At 37.9% G+C, this 16,817-nt stretch overlaps 1 protein-coding gene across 6 annotated transcripts in view; it reads right to left on the bottom strand.

Annotated features, from left to right (window-relative positions):
- Positions 1-5,484: 5,484 nt before the first annotated feature.
- Positions 5,485-16,817, bottom strand: part of LOC110458672 — a 27,458-nt gene continuing 16,125 nt past the window's right edge. For 5 of the 6 annotated variants that reach the window (XM_021510504.1, XM_021510501.1, XM_021510506.1 and 2 more), the window contains 7 exons: positions 13,100-13,294; positions 12,525-12,551; positions 10,339-10,410; positions 10,053-10,100; positions 8,677-8,964; positions 8,431-8,532; positions 5,485-7,435 (listed from right to left, as the gene is read on the bottom strand). In XM_021510504.1, coding sequence (XP_021366179.1) covers positions 7,365-7,435; positions 8,431-8,532; positions 8,677-8,964; positions 10,053-10,100; positions 10,339-10,410; positions 12,525-12,551; positions 13,100-13,294 — 803 coding nt within the window. In that variant the 3' untranslated portion in view covers positions 5,485-7,364. The remainder of the gene's footprint in view (positions 7,436-8,430; positions 8,533-8,676; positions 8,965-10,052; positions 10,101-10,338; positions 10,411-12,524; positions 12,552-13,099; positions 13,295-16,817) is intronic. The other variant, XM_021510505.1, reaches the window with a different exon arrangement.

The following is a 16,817-nucleotide window of genomic DNA, read 5'->3' as shown; positions in this document are numbered from 1 at the left end:
ATTTTTGTTGACCTTTGTCCATGGAAGGTCCCTGCAAAATTTCATTGAAATTGGTTCAGGGGTTTTGGAGAAGAAGTCGAAAATGTAAATTGTTTACGGACGCACGACGGACGACGGACGACGACGGACAAAAGGCGATCGCAATAGGTCACTTGAGACTTTGTCTCAGGTGACCTAAAAAGTTGACATACAGACGACGGACGCCGCACCATGGCATAAACTCCCCAGCGGTCTCTTGTGTTATGTAGATACACAGTTTGTCAGTCACTGACCTTTATCTGGTACACTACTGTATGTGGTGGTAGGAAAGGTTTGTTACACCCACCGCAACGAATCAGCTCGTCCGTCTGTCTGTTCGTAGAAAAAGTTTGTCCGGACAACTCCTTCTAAAGTAATGGACCAATTTCAATGAAAGTTCCCAGATATAATAACTACCACCTGAAGTTGTGCATACAGGTATTATTTTGTTCATTCTGACCTTTTTTTTACGAAGTTATTGCCGTTTGTTGAAAAATACTTGTACAGACAATTCCTCCAAAACTACTGGGCTAATTTCAACGGGTGTTTCGTTTCCAGATATGATAACTGCCCTCTGACATTGTACATCCAAGTAGTATGTTCTCCTTCCGACCCTTTAAAAAGGTGTCATGGTCCTTTATTGAAAAAAACAACCTTTGTCTGCCTCAAAAACAGTTGAGCTGATTTCAATGAAAGTTTACAGATATGATAACTACCACCTGAAGTTTTGCATCCAGGTATTGATTTTTCATTCTGACCTTTTTTTGTTACAAAGTTATGGCCCTTTGTTGAAAAAAATCTGAAACGTTTTGTCCCGACAAGTCATAATAATAATGATAATAAATATAAGAAACTATATTTATTGAATATAAAATACATATTTAGCCAAAGGCTAATCTTCCGCATGGTCCTCTTGTTAGTAAAATACAGGTGTTAGATAAAATAAACATATTTGCGCAATCGATATATATATAAAGATGATTATCTTGCTAGTAAAATACAGGTGTTAGATAAAATAAACATATTTATGAATCAGTATATATATATAAACATAATAATCTTGCTAGTAAAATACAGGTGTTAGAAAAAATAAACATATTTATGCAATCAATATATATATATAAACATAACTAGAACACTGACAGGTCAGTAAGGGGCCCCGTCTTGTGGCAATATATCCCCCATAATCATCAAGAAGCAATTGGTTCATATAGCTGACCTTGACATTTGACATTTGGACTTCAAAAAGAATCGCAAGGAAGCAAAATATACATTTGACATGTACTATAATGTGAGTCTTGTTTCCTTCCACCTCCATATTTGCTGGGCTAACAGAAATGTACATACTGGTGCAATACTCATTTGTTAGATTTGATTTGTTTTATTTCACCTATATCTCCTACATCAAGGGCCAGGGTCAAAGTCAGAGATGAAATTACCTTGACCATTAACCTAGTGACCCTGAACTTTGGTCAGTTGACTTATTCTTTAATTCCGACCAACTTTGCTTCTTGATATCATAACAAAATGTTCATCAGTGAAAAATACAAAACTTGACCTTGACCCTTTGGACCCCGTAACCTGGACCTAAGGTCAGTTGACTCTGTGTTAAGTTCTGAACAACATTGCTTCATAATGTCATAACAAAATGTTCATCAGGGAAAAGGTACAAAATTTAACCTTGACCTTTGACCCCATGACCTTGAACGTTGGTCAGTTGACTCCTTGTTTAATTCTGATCAACTTTGCTTCATCATGTCATAACAAAATGTTTATCAGTGAAAAGATGCAAATTTGACCTTGACCTTTGAATATAATGACCTTGACCTTTTACATCGACTTTTTACCTCAGTGTGTCTCTTTGTTTGATTCCGAACAACTTTGCTTCATAATGTCATAGCAAAATGTTCACCAGTGAAAAGCTACAAAATTTGACCTTGACCCCTGACCCGATGACCTTGACCTTTGGTCAGTTGACTCCTTGTTTAATTCTGATCAACTTTGCTTCATAATGTCATAACAAAATGTTCATCAGTGAAAAGATGCAAATTTGACCTTGACCTTTGAATCTAATGACCTTGACCTTTGACCTCGACTTTTTACCTCGGTGTGTCTCTTTGTTTAATTCCAAACAACTTTGCTTCATAATGTCATAGCGAAATGTTCACTAGTGAAAAGCTACAAAATTTGACCTTGACCCCTGACCCGATGACCTTGACCTTTGGTCAGTTGACTCCTTGTTTAATTCTGATCAACTTTGCTTCATAATGTCATAACAAAATGTTCATCAGTGAAAAGATGCAAATTTGACCTTGACCTTTGAATCTAATGACCTTGACCTTTGACCTCGACTTTTTACCTCGGTGTGTCTCTTTGTTTAATTCCAAACAACTTTGCTTCATAATGTCATGGCGAAATGTTCACTAGTGAAAAGCTACAAAATTTGACCTTGACCCCTGACCCGATGACCTTGACCTTTGGTCAGTTGACTCCTTGTTTAATTCTGATCAACTTTGCTTCATAATGTCATGGGGAAATGTTCACTAGTGAAAAGTTGTAAAATTTGACCTTGACCTTTGAACCTAATGACCTTGACCTTTGACCTTGATTTTTTACCTCAATGTGTATTTTTGTAAACTGAACATCTTGACCAAGTTTCATGTACATCGGTCAATAAATACCAAAGTTATCAGCCAGGAACAAAATTTGTGGACGGACGGACAGACAGACAGAGTGATTACTATAGGGCACCCGTATCTCCGATACGGGGCCCTAATTATCTTGCATAGAGTTATATCACAGTTATCTTAGTAAAGAGTATCACAGAATACATAAAGTTTCATGCAAAGGTATTTCATCAATTAAATGGCCTGTGCCTAATATACATACATGCTAAGATAGCAAACAATAACAAGAGGTCCATTGGACCTGTATCCCTCACCTGGTTTTATATTCAAGTCATTACAACTGAATGCATTAGTACATCTTTATATGAAATTCCTCAAAACCAGACAAGATCTATGTTCTAACCCAACTGGGAGCACAATATCTGACTTTCAACTAATCAGAGGCCTCCATTGAGTTGCTATGTTATCAGATTTTGAAATAAGTAATATGTCATATTACAGGGTGTAATTAGACAATACTTTAATTTTCATTCAACTATAAGCTTTTATAAATCTAGAAACCAATTTTTAAAAATTTATGAAAACTACACCACAGAATATGATAATCTAGCTGTACCATTTCTTAGGACCGCAGGGGGAAAATCAACCTCATTCAATTAAGAAATGTTTGTTCTTCCTCAATAATGTTTTTGACCAAATTTTGTACAATCCACTCAGGCAATTAGGGGATATTAGCGTCTTAAAGCAAAATATTAGATAATTTTCCTCTTGGGTCTTCCTAGCCCCAGGGGTCAAACCAGTCTCATTTATTTAGGAAATGATTGCCCTCCCCCAATGAAGTTTCCAAGCAAATTTGGTTGAAATCTTCTCTGGCGTTTAGGAGGAGATGCGTTTTAAAGCAAATTTAGCTAAGTTCCCCTTCAGGGCCCCGCCCTCTTGGCCTCAGGGGCCGAACCAACCTCATTTATTTAAGAAATGATTGCCCTCCCCTAGTGATGCTTCAGACTAAATTTGGTTGAAATCCTCTCTGGAGTTTAGCAGGAGATGCGTTTTAAAGCAAATTTAGCCAAGTTCCCCTTCAGGGCCCCGCCCCCTGGCCTCAGGGGTCGAACCAACCTCCTTTTTTTAAGAAATGATTGCCCTTCCCTAGTGATGCTTCAGACTTAAGAGGCGCAGAGGGCCTGTTTGCTCACCTGTTTCTTTTGTTACATGGAACTGACATATAGGTAACTTCAGACCAAATTTGGGAACTAAAACACAAGACATTTTAACATCTCTTAAACGGTTCTTAAGATATTGTTGTTTGTAATTTGAAATTTTAATATTAAAGCTTTTAACCCATGTTGACCTTGGACTCCGGTTAGCACTTACAGTTGACCTTTGACCTCATTACTGTTATAATGAAAACGATTCACACAGCTGGTCTACATAACTTACCGAAGTATCATGACTCTAAACTAAATGGTTCTTAAGATATTGTTGTTTGAAGGTTTTAGCATATTTGACCCCTGAGACATTGAAAGTAGGTCAAGGTCATTTTAATGAAGTGCATTCCATCCCAGGTACCTATTGGCCAAATATCATGACACTGGGCCTTATGGAACTTGAAAAGAAGTTTGTTAAAGCTTTTAACCCATGTTGACCTTTGACCCCACTAGCGTTTAAAGTTGACCTTTGACCTCATTACTGTAATTAAGAAAACGATTTGCACTGCTGGGCTTCATAACATACCCAAGTATCATAACTAGTCCAAATGGTTCTTAGGATATTGTTGTTTGAAGTTTTTAACATATTTGACCCCTGTGACCTTAAAAGTAGGTCAAGCTCATTTTCATTGGCAAACTTTGTTGTATGCCATCATAGGATGGTATTGGCCAAATAGCATGACCCTAGGCTTTTCAGGTCTTCAGAAAAAGTCGTTGAAGGATTTGACCCCTGTGACCTTGAAAGTAGGTCAAGCTCATTTTCATTTGCAAACTTTGTCAAGCTCCATCATAGGATGCTACTGGCCAAATATCATGACTCTAGGGCTTTCAGAGCTTCAGAAGAATTCGTTTGAAGGTTGAGACCTATTTGACCCCTGTGACCTTGAAAGTAGGTCAAAGTCATTTTTGTTCGCAAACTTTGTCAGGCTCTTACGAATGAAGCTTTCAGCTAAATTTCATGACTTTAGGCCTGTACTTTATTCATAAGAAGTTTTTTTGATGTGTTTGACATATTTGACCAATATGACCTTGAAAGTAGGTCAAGGTCATTGTCATTCGCAGGCTATTTCCCAGGAAGCTACCAGTCATTCGCAATTTTTGTCAGGCTATTTCCCAGGAAGCTACCGGTCAAATTTAAAGATTCTATACCTTTCAGTTCTTCAGAAGAAGTCGTTTGAAGTGATTGACATATTTGACTCCTGTGACCTTGAAAGAAGGTCAAGGTCATTTTCATTTGCAAACTTTGTCTGGCTCTTTCCTAGGAAGCTACCAGCCAAATTTGAAGATTCTATACATTTCAGTTCTTCAGGAGAAGTTGTTTGAAGTGTTTGACAAATTTGACTCCCGAGTCCTTTGAAAGAAGGTCAAGGTAATTTTCATTCGCAAACTTTGTCTGGCTTTTCCCCAGTAAGCTTGCAGCCAAATTTGAAGATTCTATACCTTACAGTTCTTCAAGAAGTCGCTTGAAGCGATTGACATATTTGACTCCTGTGATCTTGAAAGAAGGTTAATGTCATTTTCATTCTCAAACTTTGTCAGGCTCTACCAAGGAAGCTACCAGCCAAATATGAAGATTCTATACCTTTCAGTTCTTCAGAAGAAGTCGTTTGAAGTGTTTGACATATTTGACCCCTGTGACCTTGAAAGTAGGTCAATGTCATTTTAAATCTCAAATTTGTCAGGCTCCTACCAACAAAGCTTTCAGCCACATATTACAACTCTAGGCCGTTCTTTCTTCAGAAGAAGTTGTTTAAAGTGAGCTAAAAATCAGTTAATAAAGTTCACACATTTGTAGTGGAATAGGAATATTTTCCCACCGTTTTGACCAATCACAGCACCTTTAGGTTTTATTACACATGTGTAATACCATATTTATGACATGGCCATATGACATAGTGATTGTTTTATAATTTCTAATTACCCAGTGTCTGGTATATATCACTGACATACCCTAGTTTTTTCTGAGCTTTTTTCCAAATAGGCTTTTTGTTAATTTCTACGTCAACTATATACTCATTACATGTTGCATTTACAATGTCTATCTAAGTACATTTTATTTAAAATTTATACTTAAAAAAGGGACTGATGTTGTGCAGAGATGTATTGAAGTCATCACACTGTTTGTAACTGCTTATTGTATTGGAACCTTGAGATTGACGATATCAATTATTTCAATCCCTGTTGAGATGTTAGATGTATGATGTACTGTACTATTGATATCATTAGTAGTAAGTGACAGTTTTGAAGCTATATAAACATGTGCTACACACTTACTCAAATTTCACCATCAAAATATATTGATAATTAGTATGCCACAATTGATCTGTAGGAGAGTCAAATAAATACCTAACAATCTACCTTGGATCCCATTAAGTCATTATTAATTAGAGCCAGCTTTAGTTAATCCAATGCAGTGAATGGTCTAATTCTTGGTCACTAAAAACTAACCCATCATATTAATGTAAACAATTAACCTACATTGCCAATTTTCATGTACTTCAGCAAGCCTCTTTTATCATTCAGAAGTCAATAAAATGTTTTTAAAAATGTCAACAAATGACATTGAAACTGGGTCAAGATCATTCAATTGAATAAACTAGCTAGATAGCCCATTATCATAGCATGCCACTGCCCAAATACAATCACCCTAGGCTTCCTGATTGATAACAAGAGGCTGAACAATCTCAACATACTGTCACTATGGAAACGGGTCAAGGTCATTCATTGGAACAAATGATATAACCCTTTATGTTGTCATTTCTTTGATATTCAGAAATAGTCATTTAAAGATTTTCTTTTGACCTGTGACCTTGAAGATTAGTCAAGGACATTAATTTCCACAGACTTCATAGCCCTTTTTCCTAACATGTAACATGTAATTGCTAAATTTCACTACTGTGGGTCTCTTGTTTATTGTGACCTTGAATACGGGTAAAGGTCTTTCATTTGAACAAAATTAATAGTATTTTATTTCAGGACACTACTGGCCAAAGATCACCACACTAGGACTTTTAGTAGAAGTTATTAAATTGTTTTCAATGCATTTGACCTTCCAGGACCCTTGAATATGGGTTAAGGTAATTCATAAGAACGAAATTAATAGACCTTTTCCCAGCAAAAAACTGGCTGAATACCATGATCTCCCTAGGCTTTTTGGCTTTTCAGAAGAAGTTTTTTGAAATTTTGAACAAATTTTTGTCATTAAATATGACTGAATGTCATTCATTTTAACACACTTGACAACCTTTCATCCCTGCATGCTACTGGACAAATAACATCACCTTAGGCCTCATCCTGGTTGATGCCCCTGAGGTGTAGGTCACAAAATATTTGACCACTTGTAAAATAGGAACAGATTGTAGTAAAGTTTTCTAGTACTTGTCGCCCTTTTACTCCCGACTGTTTTCTTCCTCCTGTGGTAAAAGGCTATCTGTTAATGCACAGCAACCTTTGTGACAGAGTCCCACTGATGCCTCATGAGGATCCCAATGTACAGGGGAGTGTAAAGGAAGATCTATAGTCTATCAGCAGCTTCGTCAAGGCTAACTCTTCCTCCACTAGTCAACAAACCGTCCAGTGCACTGTCTTCAAAGAGAATAAACAACAAAGTGAGCAGGACATCACAAGGCTATTCTACTACAATTTGGTCCTTGAGGGTTAGGTGATATGTAACACTTTGCACTTATGAAAGTTCATGTAACATTGACCTTGGGTTTATTGATTTGTATGATACCCAACATTACCTGCAGGTCTTCATACTTTTAACGTTTCAGCAATTCATCAGTTCAAAAGTTTAAGTCCAGAAATTTACAGGTAGCTATTTAATCTGTCATAAAACACAAATCTACTGCATGAAGTTTCATCAAACAATGCTACACAGTTAAAAGCTATATGGTCCAGACAAATGATTTAGTGTCTTTTTTAAGTCATAAATTCAGTCATAATTTGTTAAGCTTCTGGACTGGCTAGTACACTCTTAAAGGAAAATTTGACTACGGACAACAGCATGTTACAATACATGAAGAGCTAACATGCCCCCCCCCCCCCGGACAAATGAACTGATAACAGTCTACAAGGTATCTGATTGGATTTGGTTAATCAAATGATATAAAAATGAAATATAAGATTTCCCTAAATTAATCATATTGTTTCATATAATCTAGTGTTAGTTATTAATGTATTAACTGTTGAAATTCTTGACTAAAACAGATTGTTTTTGTTCCACGTTGATATAGTAAAATATATATATATATATATATCAAATTGTATCATAGAGACAAAGATTTAATGATCTTGTCTCCCTAACTGATTAACAGAGCAAGCTTATCTTTCTTTAGCACATAGGAGAGGGTGGCCCTTGCATCTCCCTGATAAAATCGATAAAAATATTGAAATCCTGAACTTGATGTCATGACCATATACTATCACCAATTTTAGACTTTCCCTTTCTTGATAGCAACAACCTACCTTTTGTGTTTACATATGCAGTTGATTTAATATTCAAAGGCTTGCTCTGAACGTTTCCATTACTCTGACTACAAGGTATCTTGTTTTGAAAATAAATGTTGTTCTAAACTTACCATTGCCAAAATCAGATCCTAATGATAAAGACATCCCGCCAGCTGCTGAAGGCAGCATTCTTGCACTTGGCGGCACTGGTTCAGAATAAAGCACAATGGAACCTGGCTGCACTTGTGCTAAATCATGCTCACTGGAACCTGGCGGCACTTGTGCTAAATCATGCTCAATGGAACCTGGGTGCACTTGTGCTAAATCATGCTCACTGGAACCTGGCTGCACTTGTGCTAAATCCTGCACAATGGAACCTGGCTGCACTTGTGCTAAATCCTGCTCACTGGAACCTGGCTGCACTTGTGCTAAATCATGCTCACTGGAACCTGGCTGCACTTGTACTAAATCATGCTCACTGGAACCTGGCTGCACTTGTGCTAAATCCTGCACAATGGAACCTTGCTGCACTTGTGCTAAATCATGCTCACTGGAACCTGGCTGCACTTGTGCTAAACCATGCACAATGGAACTTGCTGCAGGATCATGTACACTTGAATCTGAATTAAGTGGTATCATTACTACACTGCTGGACTGTGATGATTCTAAAAGAAGCGTAAGACAGAGCCTTAATATCCTCCTCACTTTCAATCCTGTTATCATTATCTCCTTAAAGACTATCAAACAACTAAAGTCATTTGACAACAAATTGTCACCTTGATTTTAAGGAAATTATTCTTATAAAAGCATCTGTGAAATTGTGTCCACTGTTGGAAAATACATATAAATGACACACAAGAGGCCCAGATGGCCTGTATCGTCACCAGGATATATAATCAATCACGATAAAAGATTCTCAATGAAAGTAGTAGGAAATAAGATTCCAGGGTCAATTTTTAATATCATTGTTGTATCTGCCGCTCTGTGCCTAGCAATTGTATAAATGAATATGGGGTGGGGATCTCAACCATTTAAAAGTTATGACCAAGTGACTAATAGTATCCACAGGCTGGGGCCATTCTGGTAAAATATGGGTAGATCTTTACTCAGCAATTTTATATAATTGTTATCGAGTGGAGAACTTCATCATTTCCAATTTAAAACACTTTTTAGCCCTGCCCCTCAACCCCCTTGAGGGTCAGCCCCTCCATTTGTACAAGCTTGAATCCCCACCACCTACAGATACTTCTAGATAAATTTGGTTGAATTTCAAGCAGCAGTTATGAAGAAGAAGTTGTTTGAAGATATTGTTGACAGACAGATGCCTTTATTTGGACCAGGTGAGCTAAAAATCATTTAGTTTCATTTCTATGCAGTAAATCAATAGAAGAAATTATGTTTTTTTGTAAAAGAATGGTTTGGTTTAATTTTGTTTAACATCCTTTTAACAGCTAAGGTCATTAAAGGACGTGCCTCCATGTGTGTAGTGTATGCGTGTTTGCGTGTGTGTATGCAGGAGACAGGGTATGTTGGTGTGCTTGTGATAGCGCGGATCTAATGCCAACTTTATAGTGCTATCTCACTGAAATGCCATGCCGAAGTCACCATGCACAGCATTCCGAACGGTCACATAATACTGCCCCAGTGGTTAATAATTCACCATTAGTTTAGTAATTCAGATGTTATGACCTTTAACTATGACCTTGACATTTCAGACAAGGTCTTGGAAAATTACATAACAAAGATGACATACCTGAGGGAAGCGAACTTCCATTCCTCTCATTGGTTGTACGTGATAAACCTTTTAAAGTAAAAGTATCATGTTTTAAGAATAACATCTCTAATACAAAAGTTTGTCTTCATCATTTGCTTGTAATTTACACTTCAAAGTGCAGCAATATATTATCTAAAGTAAGTTAAAGTGGATACAAGATTCTGGGCTATACAATCTGTTTCTGTCAAGGTAAAACAGTAAAATTTCCATCCTCTACATGTTAATCTTAAAAAGACACAATGTAGAAGTGCTGTCACATACTCACGATACCATGTATATACCAATACCAGCACCATCAGTGTTATCACGACAACAGCTACAGTCACACTTGGATCAACTGTAGGGGAAAAATTCATTCACAATCAATTAAGCCTTTGAAACTAAGCTTCTGACACCAACTTATATATATTGAATTTAATCCAAATTTGTAACATAAATGAAGTTCAGTTTTCATCTTTAAAGATAGATAAAAAAAATTATTTCACCAGGTTTCCTTTAAATTTTGAACTTTAAAAATGAACCTTTTAAGACAAGCTAATTATAAGGTCTCTGTAAAAGTGCAATTTTTGCTTGTTTTTTCCCCTTCTTATACATGAAGTAATTATAAACGGCACATGAAAGTGGATACACAAATGTAAATAACAGGCCCAGAGGGCCTGTATTGCTCACCTGGATAATTAAACAAGGCAGAGTATTGCAAGGCAATTCATAGTCCCCCACCGGTAATGATTTCTATAGTCCCCCACTGGTATGTCAGGAAGCATGTCCCAAAATGTCCTTGTACACCAAATCTGGTAACTCTGGGTAAAATAGTACATAAGATATGCCCCGGACAAACTTTTTCAAAAGTTAAGTTCAAAGGTCGAGTCATAGGTCATAGTGACCTAATTTTTGCACTCTGCACTCTGCCACCCCAAGATGTCCTTTTACGCCAAATCTGGTAACTCTGGGTAAAATAGTACAGAAGATATGCCCCGGACAAACTTTTTCAATAGTTAAGTTTGTAGGTCAAGTCAAAGGCCACAGTGACCTTATTCTTGCATTCTGCACTCTGCCATCCCAAGATGTCCTTGTACACCAAATCTGGTTACTCAAGGTGAAAAAGTATAGAAGATATGCCCCGGACAAGGTCAAAGGTCAAGTCTTAGGTCATAGGGACCTAATTCTTGCACCGTGCCATCCCAAGGTTTCTTTGTACACCAAATCTGGTTAATCTAGGTGAATATATCCTAATGCCGAAGGAGGAGTGCCAATTTGGGCCTTCTGGTGGCTATATACATACCTTGGGGTTATACCATCATGATATGACATGAAAGTAAGGTCAGCTTGGAGACCATCTCGAGATATGAGGGGGTAAAGTGGGGGACCAAAATCACAAATGGTCTCTTTTTGATGATACAACATATTATTTCTTTAAGGTTTCTTCATTATTTTGGTGTATTGCATAACACTAAGGCTGCAAATATTAAAACTGGCCAAAAAGAGTAGTAGGTCACTGTGACCTTATTATATATTGGCTTAATTATGTCAACAATTCTTCCTTTTTTGTGCCTAAATACATATAAGAACCATACACTAATCTTACCAAATTGTATTATTAATAAGTATCTTAACCAAACCTCAAGAATTGGGGTTCGAAAAGAATAGAGAGGAGGGGGGGGGGCATTCTTTTTAACCCTTTTATTCATATGTAATAACTATGTTTATTGGTACATCTGACTTTCCAAGATATGTGTCCAATATAAAACCAAATGTATGTAAATGCCTACATTTTGATATATCTGAAAGTGGGATGCATGTCTAAATTAAAGTGTGACTTTTGGGCTAAAAATGCTGTACTTATGAATAAAAGTGTTAAAAAAGGGGATACAGAAAATATTTCCCCTGTCCCCTCGCTTACTTCGTCAACCCCCACTTTACCCCCTCATATCTCGGAATGGTCTCCAACCTGACCTTAATTTCATGTCATATCATGATGGTATAACCCCAAGGTATGTATATAGCCACCAGAAGGCCCAAATTGGCACTCCTCCTTTAGTCAAAATTCAATGCAATGTTCAGGACAAGTAGTGTTTTAAAGGAAAAGTTGATGGATAGACGGACAACGGGCAATGGAAGCTGCACCACGACATGAGCTCATCAGTCCTTTAAACCAGGTGAGCTAAAATCCAATTAACACACTGCCAGTTATGGTGTACACACACACAACCAAGAACAGCGAGCAATATGACAACTCGGAGCCAGAAACATCTATAATGTGTTCAATACAAGAACTCCTGCAGTATCAGAGATATATCATTGGGTTCTATTCCATTGAACAAGTGAATAAGAATATTACATTTTACTATGAAGTAAAAGAAAATAAGTGTTATCCAAGATGCTTACAACAGGATGAAGTACACAATTAAATACATGAAGATTACTTGAATAATTTTATATAAAACGACTTACATCTGGTTTCTTTGACATCTGTCGTTTCTGAAAAAATAAATCAATCATAAAACAAAATAAAAAATGTTCTTATCAATAATAATTGAATTATAACCTATAAATCATTTGTACAATGGACAACATACTGCCAATAAATACATATTATAGAAAATTTTACCGCAAAGTGGAATTGTGTACTTCAGTGAGAAGGTCTATTGCCCAAACATCACCTGGACTTTGATCTGTGAATTTACATTAGGTTTCAGTTGAAGGTCATTAAAGACGTCACTGACAGACCAAATGATCATAAATGGTTTGCTTAAATTTTCATCAATCTGTCCTTAGCTGTTCATACTTCACGATGAAATAAGTCCTACAGACAACATTTGGTAAAAGCTAAATACTGTTTTACATGTAATATAGAAGCCTGCTCTAACTAGAACTGTGAGCCAATTGGCTGACTAATACCCCTGGCTCTGCCATGTCAGGGAAACATTTTCGTACCGCACTTGTAAGATAGAGTTTTCCAATGATGGAAAGCCACGCAAGACAACCTAATTAACATGGGCATGACGTCACATTGCATGGACACTTACGTGGATAGCAGAATGGGTGTTGTAAGTTTGCATATAAACGGGACAGGTGTGTATTATTACACACCACGACATTCCCGTTACCGTTGAGGTCACCACAATCAAGATGACATAAGGATCCAGAGGATATATGGGTGATGTTGAACCAAACCCCAGTACAGTTCCAGCTCCCAGAAGGCGGTTTTGTCATCTGACAACCTAGGAAAAAAATATAACAGTTTCGTCATTTATCTGTTCTGGGCTAGAAGTGTTTTAAAAGGAAAAAAACAATAGCCAGACTGACAAATGATGGACGTTATGCCACAACATTAGATCATGAGACCCTTTGAACCAGGTAAGCTAATAATGTGAACGAATCTGTCAGCTTACAACCTACAGAAAATATCTATAGTTCCTTCAGCTTGGTACAACCAAGAGAAAAAAATAATCTCATACTAGAATACAGACAGGCTGGCAAACACCCCATATGTCTTGTATAAATTATCAATTTCAGATGTAATGGTAATAAAGTGCTACATACCGCCAAATATGAACAAACTTAAATCAGGAGAACAGGTTGGTTTACTGAACCAGGACAATCAGATCTGATTCACTATTAAGACTATCCACTAGGTACTATCAAATTCGGAAAAGAACTTGGGACACGGGTAGGAAAGGGTGCTGTTAGGCGAATACCAAGTGTTATCGGTGTTAAATCAAACGGAACCAGTGGTTGTACCCACTCCGGCCTGAACACTGATAATCTCATCCATTTGGTCACTACAAATGGTCTGTCCGCCTCGCACACTTTCTTGCAGTGTCATACTGCACTTACAGAAGTATCAGGCATCGAACATCATTGTGCATTCTCGTAACGATACTTCCACATGGTTTCCGACATCATCAGTAGCGTACGTCATCAAGCCAACAACAGCTGGTGACTGATAGTCAGTTATTCCTCAGAATTCAGTGTCCTTAAACTGTCGCTCTGTGAAGAATAAGTCATTGTTCATCTGGGATTTTGTAACATCTCAGGACATTGACATTCTTTCATTGACAGAAACCTGGTTAGGTTCAGATATCGATGACCAGGTCCTAGCTGAGCTAATACCAACAGGCTATGAATTCCACCACAAAGCTAGACTCGGCAAATGTGGTGGTGGGGTGGCTGTTCTGTTTAAGAAAGGCCTAAGTGTGAGACATCTCTCTTCCAGCCATGATGATGTATACACACACTTTGAGCACATGACTTGTTCTGTCATTGCTGGTGATAAACAATTTAGATTGTGTATCATTTACAGGCCTCCACCATCTAAACAGAATGCTTTCCGAAATACAAAAAATGTGTACAGTGTTTTTTGATGAATGGTCTACCTTTTTAGACCACCAAGTTGTTGTACCACAAGAGATTATTATAACGGGAGACCTAATTACCACTTAGACAATCTATCTAATGTTGATGCTACCAGTCCTGTGGACTACTAGATTACAGGGGTCTGATTCAGTAGGTGCAGAAGCTACACACACCCATGGCCCTACACTGGATGTGGACATAACGAGGGAAGATAACTCAGTCATTGATGGAGTTATTTCAGTGATTGATCCATGTCTAAGTGATGTAAAAAGGAACCAATCTGGTGATCATCTTGCTGTCCACACAACACTGAATTGTAGTAAGCCAGATCGTGCAAGGAAAGAGGTGAGCTTCTGGAAATTCCGCAAAAGTTCAATACCAGATTTCAACATTGACATCCAGTCTTCTTCCGCCCTTCAATCTACTGAAGGCGGGGTTTATGATCTTGTTGAAGCATACAGATCTGGTATAGAAGCCCTTATAGAGACGCACCTCTGCAAACTAAGGTGATAACTGTGGGACCAAATGCCCCGTGGTATAATGAAAATGTCCGAAAAACAGAACCGAAGAAAAGCAGAGAGAATGTGGCGACGGAACAAATTAACCGTTTACCAACAGATTTATAATAGGGAACAATGTTGGCTAGTTGGTTCACTTTTCATTCAGTCAAAGACAGTAGTGAAAGACCAAATCAACTGTTCGACGACAGATTTATAAGGAACAATGTCGGTTAATTGGTTCACTTCTCACTCAGTCAATGAAGGCTTATTAATCCGAAAGAATCGAAGAATGTGGTAAGGATCATAGACAGCTTTTTAAACTCACCAAAATCCTAATGGGCCAGAAAGGTGAACTTATCCTACCAAGCTGTAATTCTGAAAAAGACTTATCAAACAAGTTCAGCGATTACTTTCTGAATAAAATCAGCTCAATCAGGAAAAAAATTGCCAAAGTGAACTCTTCTGCTGACAATGATATCTCTGTCATGACTGCTGATATTGAATTTGATGGGGAACCATTGGCAAAGCTCTCGCCAACAACCCAGGATGAGTTGCGCAATATCATCATGACCTCGCAATCGAAGTCCTGCGAGCTTGATCCACTGCCTACAGACCTATTAAAGCAATGTCTTGAAGTACTGCTTCCTTTGATAACCTCAATCATGAACAAATCATTGTCTGAGTCAAAGGTTCACTGTATTTCAAGAAGGCACATGTTAGACCGTTGTTGAAGAAGCCTGGAATGAACAAGGAGGAGTTGAAAAACTACCGCCCAGTTTCAAATCTGCTTTTCCTGTCTAAGATCTTGGAGAAGGCTGTGTCACAGCATTTAGAGGTTCATCTCCAATTAAACAGTCTCCATGACAACATGCAATCGGCCTACCGCATGGGACGCCCTCCTACGTGTACATAATTGCATAGCTTCTGCATTGAATAACAAGTGCAGAGCGGTGCTTGTCATGCTGGACGTGTCAGCTGCATTTGTCGTCATCGACCATGGCATACTTTATAAACGTCTGGAATACTCTAATGGATTGACTGATACTGCATTATGCTGGATACAGTCTTACCTGAGTAAATGACGACAGTAGGTTGCCATAGGATCAACAACCTCACATGACAAAGTACTAGATTTCGGGGTTCCTCAGGGGTAGGTGTTAGGGCCACGAAAAGTATTGCCTGTACTCCAAACCGATCGGAGAGATTTGTCGTCGCCATAGTCTTCACTATCATTGCTATACTGATGACACACAAATTTACATGGTCATCAAACCACAAGACAGTTGGGATACAGTTTCAGAAAATCTGGAAGCTTGTCTGACAGATATCAGTATCTGGGTGAACGCCAACATGGTAAAGCTTAATCAGGAAAAGACGGAACTAATCGTCTTTTCCCCAAAGTGTCGGCAAACAGTGGCTCTCCAGCTCAAGGTCGGTACCCTGTATCAGCCGTCACGATCACTGCGGTCGGAGTCAGAATCATTGTTGTGTGTCCCAAAATCTCGTACTGTGACCTATGGAAACCTATGGAAACCGGTGCTTTGGGAGGGTTTCGGCCACGTTGTGTAATAGCTTACCATCTGCTATTAGAAAGTCAAATACCCTGGCCAAATTCAAGAGGGACATCAAAACTCACCTCTTCACGTCTGCATTTTAGGGTCTCTGCAAAGACGTCATGTAAATACCATCCTTTATTTGTTCAATTATGTGCACATTGCTTGCTTAAATGTATGTTTCACAATTATAACTATTACTATTATCCATTTGTTGTAAAGAGCTTTAGAGTAATTTTACAAATTATATAGGGCTCTATATAAATGTTGTACATTATTACCATTAGCTAAGTAGAAAGCAAATTAAAGATAGAACCAAAGTTGTATATGTATAC

The sequence above is a fragment of the Mizuhopecten yessoensis genome, unplaced genomic scaffold, assembly GCF_002113885.1.
Source record: "Mizuhopecten yessoensis strain PY_sf001 unplaced genomic scaffold, ASM211388v2 scaffold9685, whole genome shotgun sequence".
NCBI lineage: Eukaryota > Metazoa > Mollusca > Bivalvia > Pectinida > Pectinidae > Mizuhopecten > Mizuhopecten yessoensis.
The sequence above is the reverse complement of the archived record's forward strand: the minus strand, read 5'-3'. Positions and strand labels throughout refer to the sequence as shown.